At 38.2% G+C, this 14,203-nt stretch overlaps 1 protein-coding gene across 1 annotated transcript in view; it reads right to left on the bottom strand.

Moving 5' to 3' along the window:
• Positions 1-435: 435 nt before the first annotated feature.
• The window catches only part of HEATR5B (HEAT repeat containing 5B), a 60,420-nt gene continuing 46,652 nt past the window's right edge, over positions 436-14,203 (bottom strand). Inside the window, exons 32-36 of the mRNA XM_010581217.1 lie at positions 11,656-11,925; positions 9,168-9,392; positions 6,497-6,648; positions 2,832-3,045; positions 436-1,222 (exon numbers count right to left, since the gene is read on the bottom strand). Of these exons, the coding sequence (XP_010579519.1) occupies positions 918-1,222; positions 2,832-3,045; positions 6,497-6,648; positions 9,168-9,392; positions 11,656-11,925 (1,166 nt within the window). The 3' untranslated portion in view covers positions 436-917. The remainder of the gene's footprint in view (positions 1,223-2,831; positions 3,046-6,496; positions 6,649-9,167; positions 9,393-11,655; positions 11,926-14,203) is intronic.

The raw sequence follows: 14,203 nt of genomic DNA, 5'->3' as shown, positions 1-14,203 counted from the left end.
CTCCAAATTTTATCAAGGACTACAGGTAAGATATACCTACTGAGACTAAAATCTTGCAGGAAGTTTAAATACCTAAGAGTCTGGACAAAGAGCAGAGCACTGAATCATCATATTCAGCCAGCGTCTGGCAGAATAGGAAGACTCCTCACACACAGTGCCTTACAAGGGCCAAAATCTACACCTACACAAATACAGACAGCAGGCAGCTCTCTTTATAAACTCAATTTCTAATGCATTCTTTAAAATTTATCTTAGAAGAGATAGGGGATTAGATTCTTTGCATCCTTTATTAATTTTCAAGCATGGAAACGGATCTGAAAGAAATATACACCACATAAATAAGGACAACTTATTAAGACAGCATGCTTGATCGTTCACCTTGAGAAAGGCTGAAAATTTTCAATTGCTTTTTTCATGCAAGCTGAAATGATCTACAATGTCTGACAATCCCCTTCCCTACTTTGTTTTTAAAAGGAAAAAGTGCATACTTCTACACATGAAATTCCCCATGTACATGGTAAGTACTTGGTAACACTCCCTTCTTCCCTCCATCCCCACTGTGTTGGTTGTGTTGACACAATGGTACGATAACAATCACCAGATTTCAAAAACCAGTCAAAGGTTTGGGGTAGCTTTTAAAAATAAATAAAACTATTTAGTCAGATAGAGAATAGGGGTTTTTTTGGTGGATAATTTATAACACAAATTCATAAATATGATCACATTCAATTTCCTAAAAATCTATACAAGTAACACCACTTCCCTTGTAATGCATGGATTTCAAGTAATTACACGAAGCTCTATTAGACAGCCTTTCACATACAAATTACACAAAATTACAGACATATATGCAGTAACACAACGGGGGTAATGTAATGCTTCTGGCTACTTAATGGTCCAAAAATAATAAAAGTAATTCAAAAAAAGCTAGTTTTCAGTTTAATTGTTGGGGTGGAATGTACTGTGGGTGGTGGTTGCCTAGCAGCTGCTTTTGCTTTGCTGGCCTGACTTGCTCGGACTGCAGTTTCTAGACGCGTTTTTAATTCAGGAGCAGCTCCCATTACTGTCTTGAAAGCATGTGGGTAAAGTGGACCAATGTGCATTAGATTCTGAAGTGCAAATTCATGAAGATCCTTAGATGCTGTAGATGCAGAAGCAAAGGCATTTTCATTCAGTAAATAGGAAATCAGAGTGGGAACGAGAAGGGCAAGCAACTGTACTCCTAAAAGTAAAAGGAAAAAAAAAAAGTAATTTAATAACCGTATCAGAGAAGAAAACAAAAGAAAATTAATTTTATCAGTTATTAGACTGATAGAAGTAATTTTGTTTTCAGTATTGACAATAAACACTGTAATTAAAAAATGAACAAATAAAATCCCAACTGATATGTAGATGGTTTCCTGTCCTTTGGTCACTCAAATCTTTCTTACCAGGATTGTGTTTCAGACTTGTACTGTTGTTCATCACAGTTATTTTGTTCCTGACACTTCTTTAAAGATGCCTTTGCACCATCTGATTGCAGATGATTGATAAAAGATCATAAGACGTAGAGTGCCTATCATATTAAAGGATTCCAAGAGCACTTTTCAGGCAGACAGAAATATTAATTCAATTGAATCTGAATATCAGCCTCTGCAGTGAGCATAACAGAACCACTATTACTATGCAAGTGTTCACAAAAAAGTTAGGGACAGTTATCTGCTATCCTACGCCATTCTGGAAGATTCCAATCCAAAAACTAGCACCGCAGCTATACTTGGGCTAGCACAGCCTAATGAGGCCACAGCCCCAAATGGTGCAGGGATCAAAACGGTTTATCTTTAGAACAAAAAGGCAGCTGAACTTAAGCAATAGGCCTACTTTTTTTATCTAGCAAGGATACAAGTATGCCTTTGAAATGTGTAACATGTTAATTGTAAAATTTAAGCTCAAAGAAACATTAATGGTAACTCATGTGTCGAAAATTTTGTAGGTTATCAGAGTATTAATGACTTTCCCCTAAAGGTTTTGACTAAATTCATGTCTCCAGCCAGCATCAGCAAAAATCAGATGGTTTGTTTCCTCATTCGCTTCAGTTACTCTCTCATTTTACATGTGTTTCAAACAACTGTGCCAGAAGTAGAATGGGGCTCAAGAAAACATACATTTAGTGTTTGGTCATTAATGAAGAGAAATACCAACAGGGAGTATGCTGGGAGGAAAAAAAAAAAAAACCCAAACCCACACTAAAACAACAGTAATATTTTTACAAGGAACTTCATCAGCATTTAAAGCCAAATGCCTGCTGAGCAAATCTTTAGAAAACATGTTGTTCAGTTAGAGAATAACTGAATTTAAAGATTAAGTATAAATACTGTATTCTATCTACTGAAGCAAACAGAAGGCTCCATCTACAATCAAGATATTCTGACCAGTACAATTCAATTTCCTGGGCTTTTTAGATAAACTTTGTTGAGCTGGTAGAAGCAACCTGATAAAAGTGATGAGTCTGCTAAAATAAATAAAAGTTAACAATGGGAAAAAGGGAAAAAGTAAATATAAACGGTGTTAACTACTCATTTCCAAACAGAAGAAAACTTCTCTCATTACTGCAGTTCATGTTTAGAATTTTTTTTCCTGCAATCACCACAAATGCAAAGGCTACAGCACATCATAGTGTATGTGCTATGCAAGTCCATGTATCTAAGAGTTCTAGTACTGGAATTACAAAAGCATGTTGCATAGACATGGTCTATTTGTGACTATGTCATCAAGTTTCTAACTGCAAGATTGCTACTGTTCAATATTCTATTTTAGCATTACATGTTTCTCTAGAAAAGCTAAATACTTACTATTCTGCTCCTCACCAAGGGCAACCAACGTTTCAAGGACTTTAATTCCTTCCTGGACTGCTAACAGCTCCAGGTTGTTGTTTGGGCGGCTCCTTTCCACAGCTTTCAACTTCTCAACCATGATAGGGGCCAATGAATGAATATATGGAGTTGACAGGGCACGATTGGTGTGTTGGAACACAGAAAGCAGAAGCTGGTAACACTTGGCTTGAACCTAATCAAATCAAGATAAATACATTGTCCTGAAAGTTATTTGTTAACTCAGGGAATTCTAATAAACTCTGTTATCTATGTATGTGAGAGACGTGATGCAAAAAAAAAAAAAAAAAAAAAAGACGACTAAAGGGGAAGGAAACATACTGAATAAGAGGAAAGCAGCAACACAGCCCATCTGCTAAAACAATATCAGCCCGGTTTTCAATAAAAGGAAGGCCAGTTAGAAAGAATGTGCAGGTACTAAGTAGCAGTAACAATATGAACTCAGTGAAAATAAAGGAATAGTTAATGTCATACAAGTCAGTCACACAGGTCCACAGAGAACTACATCTTTAAGTCTCAGAACCACCAGCACTAATAGTACATGTATCTGCAAAATCATGAAATGCTATTCCAGTCTCAGAAGAGTAAAACAGCCCATAAAAATGACTCAGATCAAAGTGATCTTATTGCTCTAACATAAGCCAAGACTACAGCCAAAAGTGGCAGGCCTGTCCATCCTTCCTTCTCATTCTCCATCTTGTGCTGGTGGTAGCATAGGAGTATACATGTAGCCATACAGTGAGCTGGATCACAGAACCCTCTCCTTGTCTTCTGCTATTTTCTTTTTCCGTCCTCCCTCTTTTCTCTGGAAAGCAGGGATTATTTAAGTCAACATGTGGGAAAATGACTCACTGATGATCTTGTTTAGATGAACTTATGAATGCATTTTATTTGGGTGTACAAAGATCTTCCTCCAAAATCCCACACAAATAACCCAGAACTTTTGAAAAGGTAAAGCCCCACAACAAATATGAGGATAAAACACTGCACATGGTTTCAAACTGCACTCAAGTCTGAACAGGATGAGTTACTAAGCACATGCTGAACAGAAACATTCTAGAGGAAGTATTATTGAACACAATGATATGTGAAGAGATCCGGGGATGACTGGAAACAGATATATAAATAAAAATATTGAATAAAAATGATAGATAATAAAAACTAATTGTAAGAAAATACAAGTTATGCAGCTCAGGTCACTGTTAATTCACTAGTATACGGCTGCAAGTTTTCTATACAATTAGATTTTTAAGGCCTGAAGTAATAATACTTCTTCTAATACCATCTGTATGCTTTCTAACAGAGCTCCACGGAAGAACATTTTCTCCTAATGCCTTACTCAGCATCATCTTTGACCTGTTTCAACAAATCATTCCTCTCTCTCTCCATACCACTCCAAATAATTCCCTTCCCTTCCCTTTCTGTCTACATTCTTTAAACTTTACTCCTTATTAGCTGTTAGACTATCTGCCTTCAAAATAAGGAGTACAAGTCTCTTTTCTTACATGCACGCATAATTCAAATAAGAGTTTTACAATGTCGTGGTTTAACCCCAGCCAGCAACTAAGCACCACGCAGCCACTCACTCACTCCCCCCCCATCCAGTGGGATGGGGGAGAAAATCAGGAAAAGAAGTAAAACTCCTGGGTTGAGATAAGAACGGTTTAATAGAACAGAAAAGAAGAAACTAATAATGATAATGATAACACTAATAAAATGACAACAGTAGTAATAAAAGGATTGGAATATACAAATGATGTGCAGGGCAATTGCTCACCACCCACCCACCGACACCCAGTTAGTCCCCGAGCGGCGAATCCCTGCCCCCCACTTCCCAGTTCCTAAACTAGATGGGACGTCACATGGTATGGAATACACTGTTGGCCAGTTTGGGTCAGGTGACCTGGCTGGGCATGAGAAGCTGAAAAATCCTTGACTATAGTCTAAACACTACTGAGCAACAACTGAAAACATCAGTGTTACCAACATTCTTCACATACTGAACTCAAAACATAGCACTGTACCAGCTACTAGGAAGACAGTTAACTCTATCCCAGCTGAAACCAGGACATACAACTGCATCTGACAGAAGCTTGGATGAAATTCTGCTTTTAATCGATCTATATCACATAACACTTTTGACTATTCCACATTCACAGGAGTCTACAAAAACTCCAGTGAGGTAAAAATCAGGGCTTCTTCACTCTCATGTAAAACTTACCCATTAATCACTGGAGACAAGGGTGTCTTAACTAAGTTCCCTTGTTGGGGCAAAATGAAATTGAGCTCACCAGCCTTCTCGTTATTACTATACAAGACATCCAACAATTCAGACTTTTGCAGGTGGATCAGTATAATGCTTTTACTACAAACAGGTGTCTAGTTACTGACCCCAACAACGAGTGGTTTGTATTTAAAAAACTAGAACAAACACACAAATATTACAGAGTATATGTTCTGCACATCAACAAGGACAGTGGACACAATCTGGCTGCTGTGAAAGCATTCTCTTATGAATTACAAAAATAGTGGTAAGTTCAGCTCACTGACAGCTTTCCAGCAGGGTGGTGGGCAAAGATGTACTTCTCTCACTGTTATGTGTTTATATGGAGCTGAGAGAGAGCATGACATAAAAGTTTCTGCTTAATACGACTGCCATCTCCATTCACACACTAAAATTTTAAGTAGCTTTCCACCCAAAGTCAGACTTCAGAACCAACTGAATTTTATGTCCACGCTGGAAAACACCAGCCCTGCTGCAGAGCAGAATTATCAGTCTAAACAGGATTTTAAATGCCTCACTGTGACCCTAAACACATCAGCATTTTTTGCGTGTTTTTCTTCTCAGGAATCTCTGTAATGCTTGCTTGTGGAAACTCTATAGATTTTTCTTTTTAGTTTCCACATGCAGATTTGTATACCCACTCAAACAAACTGATGTGTATGTGGCTGGAACAGTTAAGCTTAACTATACAGTGCATTTAGCCTGTTTGAACAAAGTCAGTCTACAACTTTTTAGTTTCCCTCTTTAGTGAGAAAATAATTTAGAAGATAATTCTAAAGATAAAGACAAACCAAAAGGGCAAAAGTGAAATCAGGAGACAGATGACTCATAATCTACAGATATTCCAATGGTGACCACAAAATTACATTTTTGCACTCAAACTAAGTTTTGTATGAACATATAGAATAAGCACAGGTTTTGCACAAACAAATATAAAATTCATCAGAAATGTGGGCTGTAATTTTATCTACAGAAAAAGTGGTTTAGTTTGTATTATAAAAGATCGGCATTAATGTAGAAATGTCACCACTCTATAGTAACCAACCTTTTCATTTACTAAAATTTCACATATCAAAGATTCTTTTCCTTTTAAAAAGCTGCAAGTCAAGAACCTGACACAAGGCTGTGAACACACATTATCTAGAAGCACTTAGTTTGGGTTGTTTTGCTCACTAAAGAGTTTCTATAATGCACTGTTGAAAATTCTAGTTATTTTGACAAGCGGTATCTGTCTCTGAAGTAAAGGCATCACACAAAGCATTCAGGAAGTATGGTAAATATATCACAATTAGTTTGTTTTTCTCAGCTATATATTATTCACATTCCTATAACATAATCTTACCCAAGGATCACAGGAATTTAATGCACTTTTAAATCTGTTCATACATCCATTTTGTAAAGACTGCACTCCAATTATTTCAGTGCTTGCTGACCAAAGGAAGAGAGCAATAGCTGTAAGTATGCTTACTTCATCAAGAATAGGCTTAGAGGCTTCTGAAAAACAAAACCAAACACGCTGTTAGCTTACTCCAAAAAGGGTTTAGAATTTATTTAGTAAAAGCCAGTGAACACAGACACACTCAGAGAGGAAATAAACGTACTTGAAATTATTTGCAACTGCATACAAATATGCATCTACTTATTACAGAATCACTTTATCATTATTGACTGTGACTGACAAAAAGCTGAGCAACTCTATTCTAATACTTGTTTTAATAAAGTAAGTCAAACTTTCTGAAGCTTAAATAACAAGGAAAAAACATCACCCACACTTTCTCTGACCAAGTCATATTGTTTGTTTTCAATATGTAAACAAAAGAGGAAAAATATATTTTTTAGATCCTTTCCCCATTAAAAATATACCTCACTTTTTTTTTTTGTCCTCTTCAGCTGATACAGCAGACTAAGAAACTGATATCCAGCATGGCAACAACTTTTACTTAACATGAGGTTTCACATAACAGACTAGCTGTTCTGACAGCTACCTGTCACCAATAAGAACAGTCCTACTTTAACCTTTCCTGCTTTTCAAATAGTCTGTATTTGCCATGGTCATCCTCTTTTTCCTTGAACAAACTCTGTCTTCATGGATCTCATTCATGAATTTACATCAACAGGAAAAAAAGAATTATATTTACATATAGTTATTATAATACATATACTGTTCTGCTGGTTTTGTTGTCCAGATTGGTTCTGCTCTCCCTTGAGAGGCACAAAAAACCAGCAGATACGTAGGCAGCAAAACCAGCATAACTGCCCTTTACAGGTGTCAGCTAGTTCACTCCATTGGCTTAGCCATGGTGTGAAACCTCACTTCAAAAAAATTACTCCAAGCATTTTAAGTGACAAATTTAGGAAAAAAAAAAATTTAGATTTGTTTAAATTTTATGGAATTATAAGACTTGAAACTGCGTGCAGTAGACCTTGCTTAGATTCTTGTGTGTGTGATGTGTCCCACTCCACAGAAGACTGGAAAACATACACTCTTGCAAAGAACCAGGAAAGATTTCTGAAGCCTGTAAGAAAGCCAGTAATGTTTCTGGAGAGAGGGACTGGGGAAATCTTTACAGTAACAAAAGGCTGAAAGACAAGAGCTGATGTGACAAATCAAATTAGAAGTTTGACTTGGTTAACACAAATCTACTGATCCTTCCCCTTCAGACATTTTCAGGATCATTTGCAATTACCTACTTGCTCCCTATCTCTCACATGAGTAACTCCATTCAAGCCTCTCTTCAGTCTCTACAAATGGTTCCTTGGGGATGTAATGGGATGTTTTTGGCTGAACTACCATTATGCAAATGACAAATCTTTGTGTCTCTCTTTTGCTAACTACGCAGCTGAGACCATACATCCTCTTTAATTTTCGATGGGCAAGGCAAAGTACAAATGTGAACCAAGAGAAGTAGTCTGCAGTTCTCTAGAGAGACATGGTAGACATCCTGCTGGTGGGTAACAGATTTTTTTGGCAGCAGTAGGATTTTTTCTCTCCACTGAAAGGTTGTAACGGTACTGTGAATATCCTACTCCAGTATGAACCTTGCCACAATTATCCCTTACTGTCTTCACACTCATTCACTTTAACAGTCACTGTCATAAAGACCATATGAATCGTGTCAGTGGACACTTAAAAGACACAGATTGCCATTTTTCTTGAGGTTTAATTCAAGGTGTTGAGTCCACGTACAGTACTGAACAACTAGCTTCAGTAAAGAGATCAGTTCCCCTACAAACAGTTTTGGCAACTAAAATCTCCTTTCCTTTAAGCTAGCAGGTATTCTGTGGAAAGAGGAAAGGAGGGGTGGAAATGATAGTTTGCTCAGGCCTTGCCAACATGTCCAGAGTTGCCAGTAGTCAGAGAAATTGAGGCACAGTCCGGGAAGTGAAATGAATGCAGCTTGGAACTCCTTTAGATTTTACTTGTGAGACATTCAGCAGACGTCAGAAAGACCTATCAATATCACAAGGTAGATTTCCAAGTTCCAGAAACAAGCCACTAGCTGAAACTATGAAGACTAGTAAGGTCAGCCTGAGGAAAAGAGCTAGAAATAATAGAGCATGAAATAATCGCATCATAATGGGATTCAAAATGGAAGAGGAAATTCTGAAGTAGTACAGAAAAATACCCTAGAGAATGGAGGTGAGAGATGCGGGGCTGCAAGATGAGTTGCAAGGCAAAATTTCTAACAGGAAGTTATCATCAATATTGTCAAAGAAAACAGACCAACAAGGACAAATCTGGGATGGGAACTCCTGAGATGTAACTGTATTTTCTTAAAGCCAATGCTGTGCTTGTCTTCAACACAATCTATTAAGTAACTCTGATTAGTTATGCTCTGTGCATTCAAGTCTTTCTCCCATTTCAATTTTACAAGCAAATCATCACCACCTTTAATCTCCAACCTTCAGACACGAAGCCTATTAAATTATAGGCAGATACAATACTTGCCTTTTTGTTACAGCAAAACCCAGTTCACTTTAATTTAACTCTTCTGCACTGGGAAACCACTTACCAGGTTGAGAGTATTCCAAGATAGATGCCAGGGTGCTGCGGATAAGACCTGTCCACTGTTTCTGAGTTTCATCAGTCTTGACTGTTGGAAGGGTAACAATAGTTTTTATCCCTTGAAGGGCTGCACTGACTGGAGGTGGGACCTGATTATCTGCTGATTTTACTGCTGTTTCTTTCAATACTCTTGTAATAAGAAATAGGATAGTGGGTAAGATTGTCATACATCCTAAAAAAAAAGACAAAATAGAATTTCTGAAGTTAATTCCAACAAGTGTGGTAGATAACCTCTTTAGCTTTCCCAGTATGGATATATATGGCTAGGAGACAAAGGAGACACCAAGATAAACTGCAATTCAGGTAACAAATGATGCATGCCATTCAATATTTTATCATCAAATTCATTCATCAGTACTACTGAAGTGTATCGTAACACAAGTCATACAAGCCAACACTTAAAACGTTCCTGTCAATTCAAGAATGATGATTCAGCTATTAAAGTTTTGCCCTACATGGCATGTATCATATTGAACACCTCCAGATTGTTAAATATCTTAAAACAGGATCTGCATATTGCTAGGGTCCTATAAAGTAAACAACCACAATAAGAAATCTGAAACAGGTATCCAAACCAAGTCATGGCACTTTCCAAGGAAGCTGGTGTGTGGTGTAAGCCCCAGAAGCAAAGTAAGGAGGTTATCTGGGTGTCTCACATCCTGGGCAAAAGCTGCAGCCATCTGGCTACTCTACAAAGGAGACAAAACTATCCTCCTCCTACTGCACTGCCCTTCTGAAGAAATCAACGCCTATATATGTTTTGTGCAGCAAGCCCTACAGATGCAAGTTAGGCATACTCAAGAAATATTTGTCAGGTAACACATAACCTGACTTTAGACACATGGGAACTTTATTAGAAGGAGTTTCAGTAACACATGTAGACCTTAAGACCCTGTAGGACTAAAAGAAGGGTGCTATTGGGTTTAGGCATGTAATATCAATCTACAGCTCACTTCAGACTGTCAAGTCTCTTTCCATATCTTTTCTATGCCTCATGTTCCCACATCTGTGGAAACACAAATCCTGCCATTTCCTTACTTCTGGGAATGCTGTGAGGATGAATACACTAAGTAGAATAATTACGACTGGAAGGCACTGCTGGAGGTCATCTAGTCCTACCCCCTTTTTCAAAGCAGCAGTTCCTCTAGATCAGATTGCCCAGGATCTTGTCCAATGGAGTCTGCAAGATGCTCATGTTTTAAAGAAAGAGGAGGAAATATAAAAAACCCTCTCAATCACAGAAAGTGATGAATTCTCTTTGTTCACAGTTTCCGTTACACGCAATGGCTCAATTAACACAAACATTTGTGCATGTACTATCCCCCTCTCTCTACAGCTATCAGCTGGCTACATCTTCTGGATGAGGAAAAAACCCAACTCTAGCAGTCCCTGTAAACTAACAATAGTTTCTGAGATACTTTCGCTGGCCACTTGCCAATTGCTGGGAGTTACGCCTTCACTCCAGTCAACACAGTAGTAGTACTGTTACTCTTTCTGCACACCCTCTCCCTACACTGCTGCCCTCCTCCCTCTCCACCCCACCCCACCCCAGAAACGGGGAGAAAAGAACAAGAACCAGGAATCAAAACCAGTGCAGGACTCCAGATCAGCTCAAAATCTACTATTTTTTAAAGAACTGTAAGTCACAAATTGTCTGTTTGAAGACTTTATCCAAGTATGTTATTTAGCATGCATCTCATTAAGGGACCAGCCTGCATCTCATTAAGGGACCAACCTCCAAAATGTCTTATCTACATCGGTGTGTGAAACTTCCCAGAGATCCATGAGACAACTCTTAAGCAATTTGTTCTCTGAAAAGCAAAACTCAAAGAGCACAGCTTCCCATGCAATTGTGTCCTTTACCCCTGAATTCCACTCACTGCAATTACCCCAGTTTACACATATCCTTTGTGACAGTCTCCCTGGGCAGAAGAAAGCTCCATTTAGTTTGGAGTCACATTTGGGATGACTGACAGCCAACGGCTGCAAAACCAAGAGTATCACAGCTGAATTGTGCTGGTTTTTCCTCAGCAGGATTCTCTTTTCATCCAGCTGCTGCTTTTCATGAGCGTCTCAGGAATTTAATTATCTCCAAGATGTCTATGCTCTTTTACAATATGATTAAAATTGGCCAAAAGGTTTCAAAATCATGAAAAAAGGAACAGAAAAAAACAACAATAAAATCATGGTGATAATATAGCTCATTTCCTCAGCAAACTTGCAGCACACATGCAAATTTAAAATCATAATTTCCTTTACATTGCTTGCTGGAAAAACCCGAATTCTTAATTTATTTTAGAACCTAAACATACTTTTCAATAGATGACCCTTAAAGTATCCCATAAAAATATATTTACAGTTTGGTTTTAGCATCATATGATCACTACGCTTCCCCTACAGTAACCACTTACGTGTATTTTATTACAATAACTTACCTGCTGGGGAACACAGAGAAGGCAGGTCAGACAGTATAGTAACAGTGGCAGCCACAAGACGAGCACTTTCCTCAGAAAGGTGGGATTTGGCAGCAATGTGACTTGGAGAATCTGACACTTTTGAACTCAGATGGGGCATGTGCCGTACTAGGATAAACATGAGCAATTCCATGGCTGCAAAGACTAGAGATTTTCCAGGCACAAGACCACCACTCTCACCCCCTTCTCCTAAAGCAAGATGATTTTCTTTTTCCTCAATATCATCTTCATCTGAAAAAAGGAAAGAAACATCTGAGGAGACAGTTAAGAAAGATCCCCTACCAAAGACTGCATGAAACACTCAAAAAACCCACAACTTAAAAATCAAGAAGAACAAGTTCTTTCACAGTAAGATATGACAAACATGGCTCATGTCAAACTAAATGTTTTAGCTAGAATTACGTAAAGGGGCTTAAAATACTTTAGAAGTACTGTGATTACAACAACACTTACTAAAAATCCAACCAGAGCTAGAAAAAAAAGTAGTAATACTTACACAAAATAAAAATGCTGTAATTATTTTGCTTCTTTTAAAACTGATTGTAAAAGTAACAGCAATGACTACAAAATAAATAGGCATAACAATATTTTTTAATTTAATGGCTATCAATTAAATGTTCCACCCTGACAAAAAACTTATTTCAGCCTAAATTGATTATGAAATAAGAGAACAGAAAAGCATTGTAGGATTCTATGTCTGAGTTCATGATTTCAGTGCATTCAGTTCAAAAAGTCTCTCTTTTGAATGGCAGCTTGGCCAGCTGCAGTCTTTCCTTCTCTCATTAAACAGCAACAGAGATTCAGTAAGTCAAAGCTGGCCTGAACTACCCCTATGGAGCTCCTATGAATTTAAATGATTGCTAGTGTTATCACATTCACTGATTTGAAAAATGCAACTTACTAGGCCTACAGTAAACAATTCCATTAATTCACATGAAGGAACAGAGCTTGCATTTTTAGCTGTGCTGGTTCCTCAAGTTCCAGCAAAATCCTCTCTCTGTTTTTATGTGAAAAATGGGCAAAAGCTAACAGGTTGGTTTTTTTCTCAGCAGTATATTGTGCCAGACTAAGATGGTAGTTTTCCTTAGTAAGGGAATATTCTTTGACTTTTACTTTACTTCTTTCAGGTAAAAAAAAAACATGGGAGACTTAAGCTAACCAGACATCAATGAACTATTTGCCAGGTTGCCATATGGAAAGTAATTTACCTGGCAAAGATGGAAACAGTACATCCAATGCAAGATTTTTGAAGAAATGGTAAAGGGATGATTGAAAAGGAAGATGCTCTGTTAAAAGGAAGAGGTTACTGAAAGTACCTCAGAAAGTAGCTTTCAGACTGATGCTAATACCGTTATCAAGGATATTCTTACATAAAGTAGAAATAAACTAACAGAATATACTGATGAAAAGCCTAAGCAAAACATCATGTTGCAACCAGCTGTCAGTTAGACTTGAATCACCGAACTCCATTCAAGCACAACAGTCCAACCAGTTATTCTCCTACTTTTCAGTCCACTTATCTCCAATTTGACAATGATACTATGGGGTACTGGGTCAAAAGCCTTGCAAAAGTCAAGGTGAACAACCCATGACTCCTTCATCCAAAGCCAGTTATTTCATCACAGAGGGCAATTAGGCATTATTTGTCCTTGGTAAGTCTGTGCTCACTTTTCAAATCGCATTCTTCAACTTCATGTACTCAGAAGTCCTTTCCAAGGGAATTTACTCCAAAATCTTTCAAACACACACAGTACGCTTACTGGCACATAGTATCACAAAACCTGCCTCATGTCTTTACTTACTGGAAATTAGACATAGCATCTACTTTTTGCCATTGATTGGAAAGCTTCCTTGAGCACCACAGCTTTTCAAAGATGACTGCAACAGCATGTCATCAGCCAGCTCCCTCAGATGCATCCCATCCAGTCCCAGGGTATGTCCAGCTTTTACCTAAGCAGTCCCTAACCTGATGCTCATCTACTGTAGGTAGCAGTTCTCTCCCCTAAACTTGCTCACTAGACACAGAGACACAGGAGGACTAAGCAAAGAAGATAATAGTGCCCCAGTTTTTCCCCTAACATGTTTTGTCATTAGATCACCCAACCCATTCAGCAGCAGGTCCAAATTTCCTTGGTCTTTTTGCTGCCAACTTATCTATGAAAGCCCTTCTTGTCACACTTGACTTTCATCACCAGTCTCAGCTCCAGCCAAATTGTGGCTTTCCTAATTCCACTCCTCTGTATCTGAGCAGAAATCTTCAGTAGTCTTCCTGGGCAGTTTGCCCCCACTTCCACCATCCATACACTTCCTTGTCACACTTGAGCTCGGTCAGAAGTTCCTGCTCAGCCAAGTCAGCCTCCTGCCATGCCTGTTTGGCATCCTGCACTTTTGGATGAGCTATTTTTTTTCACCAAAGATGAACCATCTCCTTCCTTTGCCCTTCTGGGAAGCTGAGCACAAGATCTTGTCTGCAAGCTCCTTGCACAAGCCCAAGTCTGTTAAGTCAGGC

This window comes from Haliaeetus leucocephalus, unplaced genomic scaffold (assembly GCF_000737465.1).
Source record: "Haliaeetus leucocephalus isolate CR32 unplaced genomic scaffold, Haliaeetus_leucocephalus-4.0 Scaffold752, whole genome shotgun sequence".
NCBI classification, from domain to species: Eukaryota; Metazoa; Chordata; class Aves; order Accipitriformes; family Accipitridae; genus Haliaeetus; species Haliaeetus leucocephalus.
Note: the sequence above shows the minus strand (reverse complement) of the source record. Positions and strands in the feature narration are given on the sequence as shown.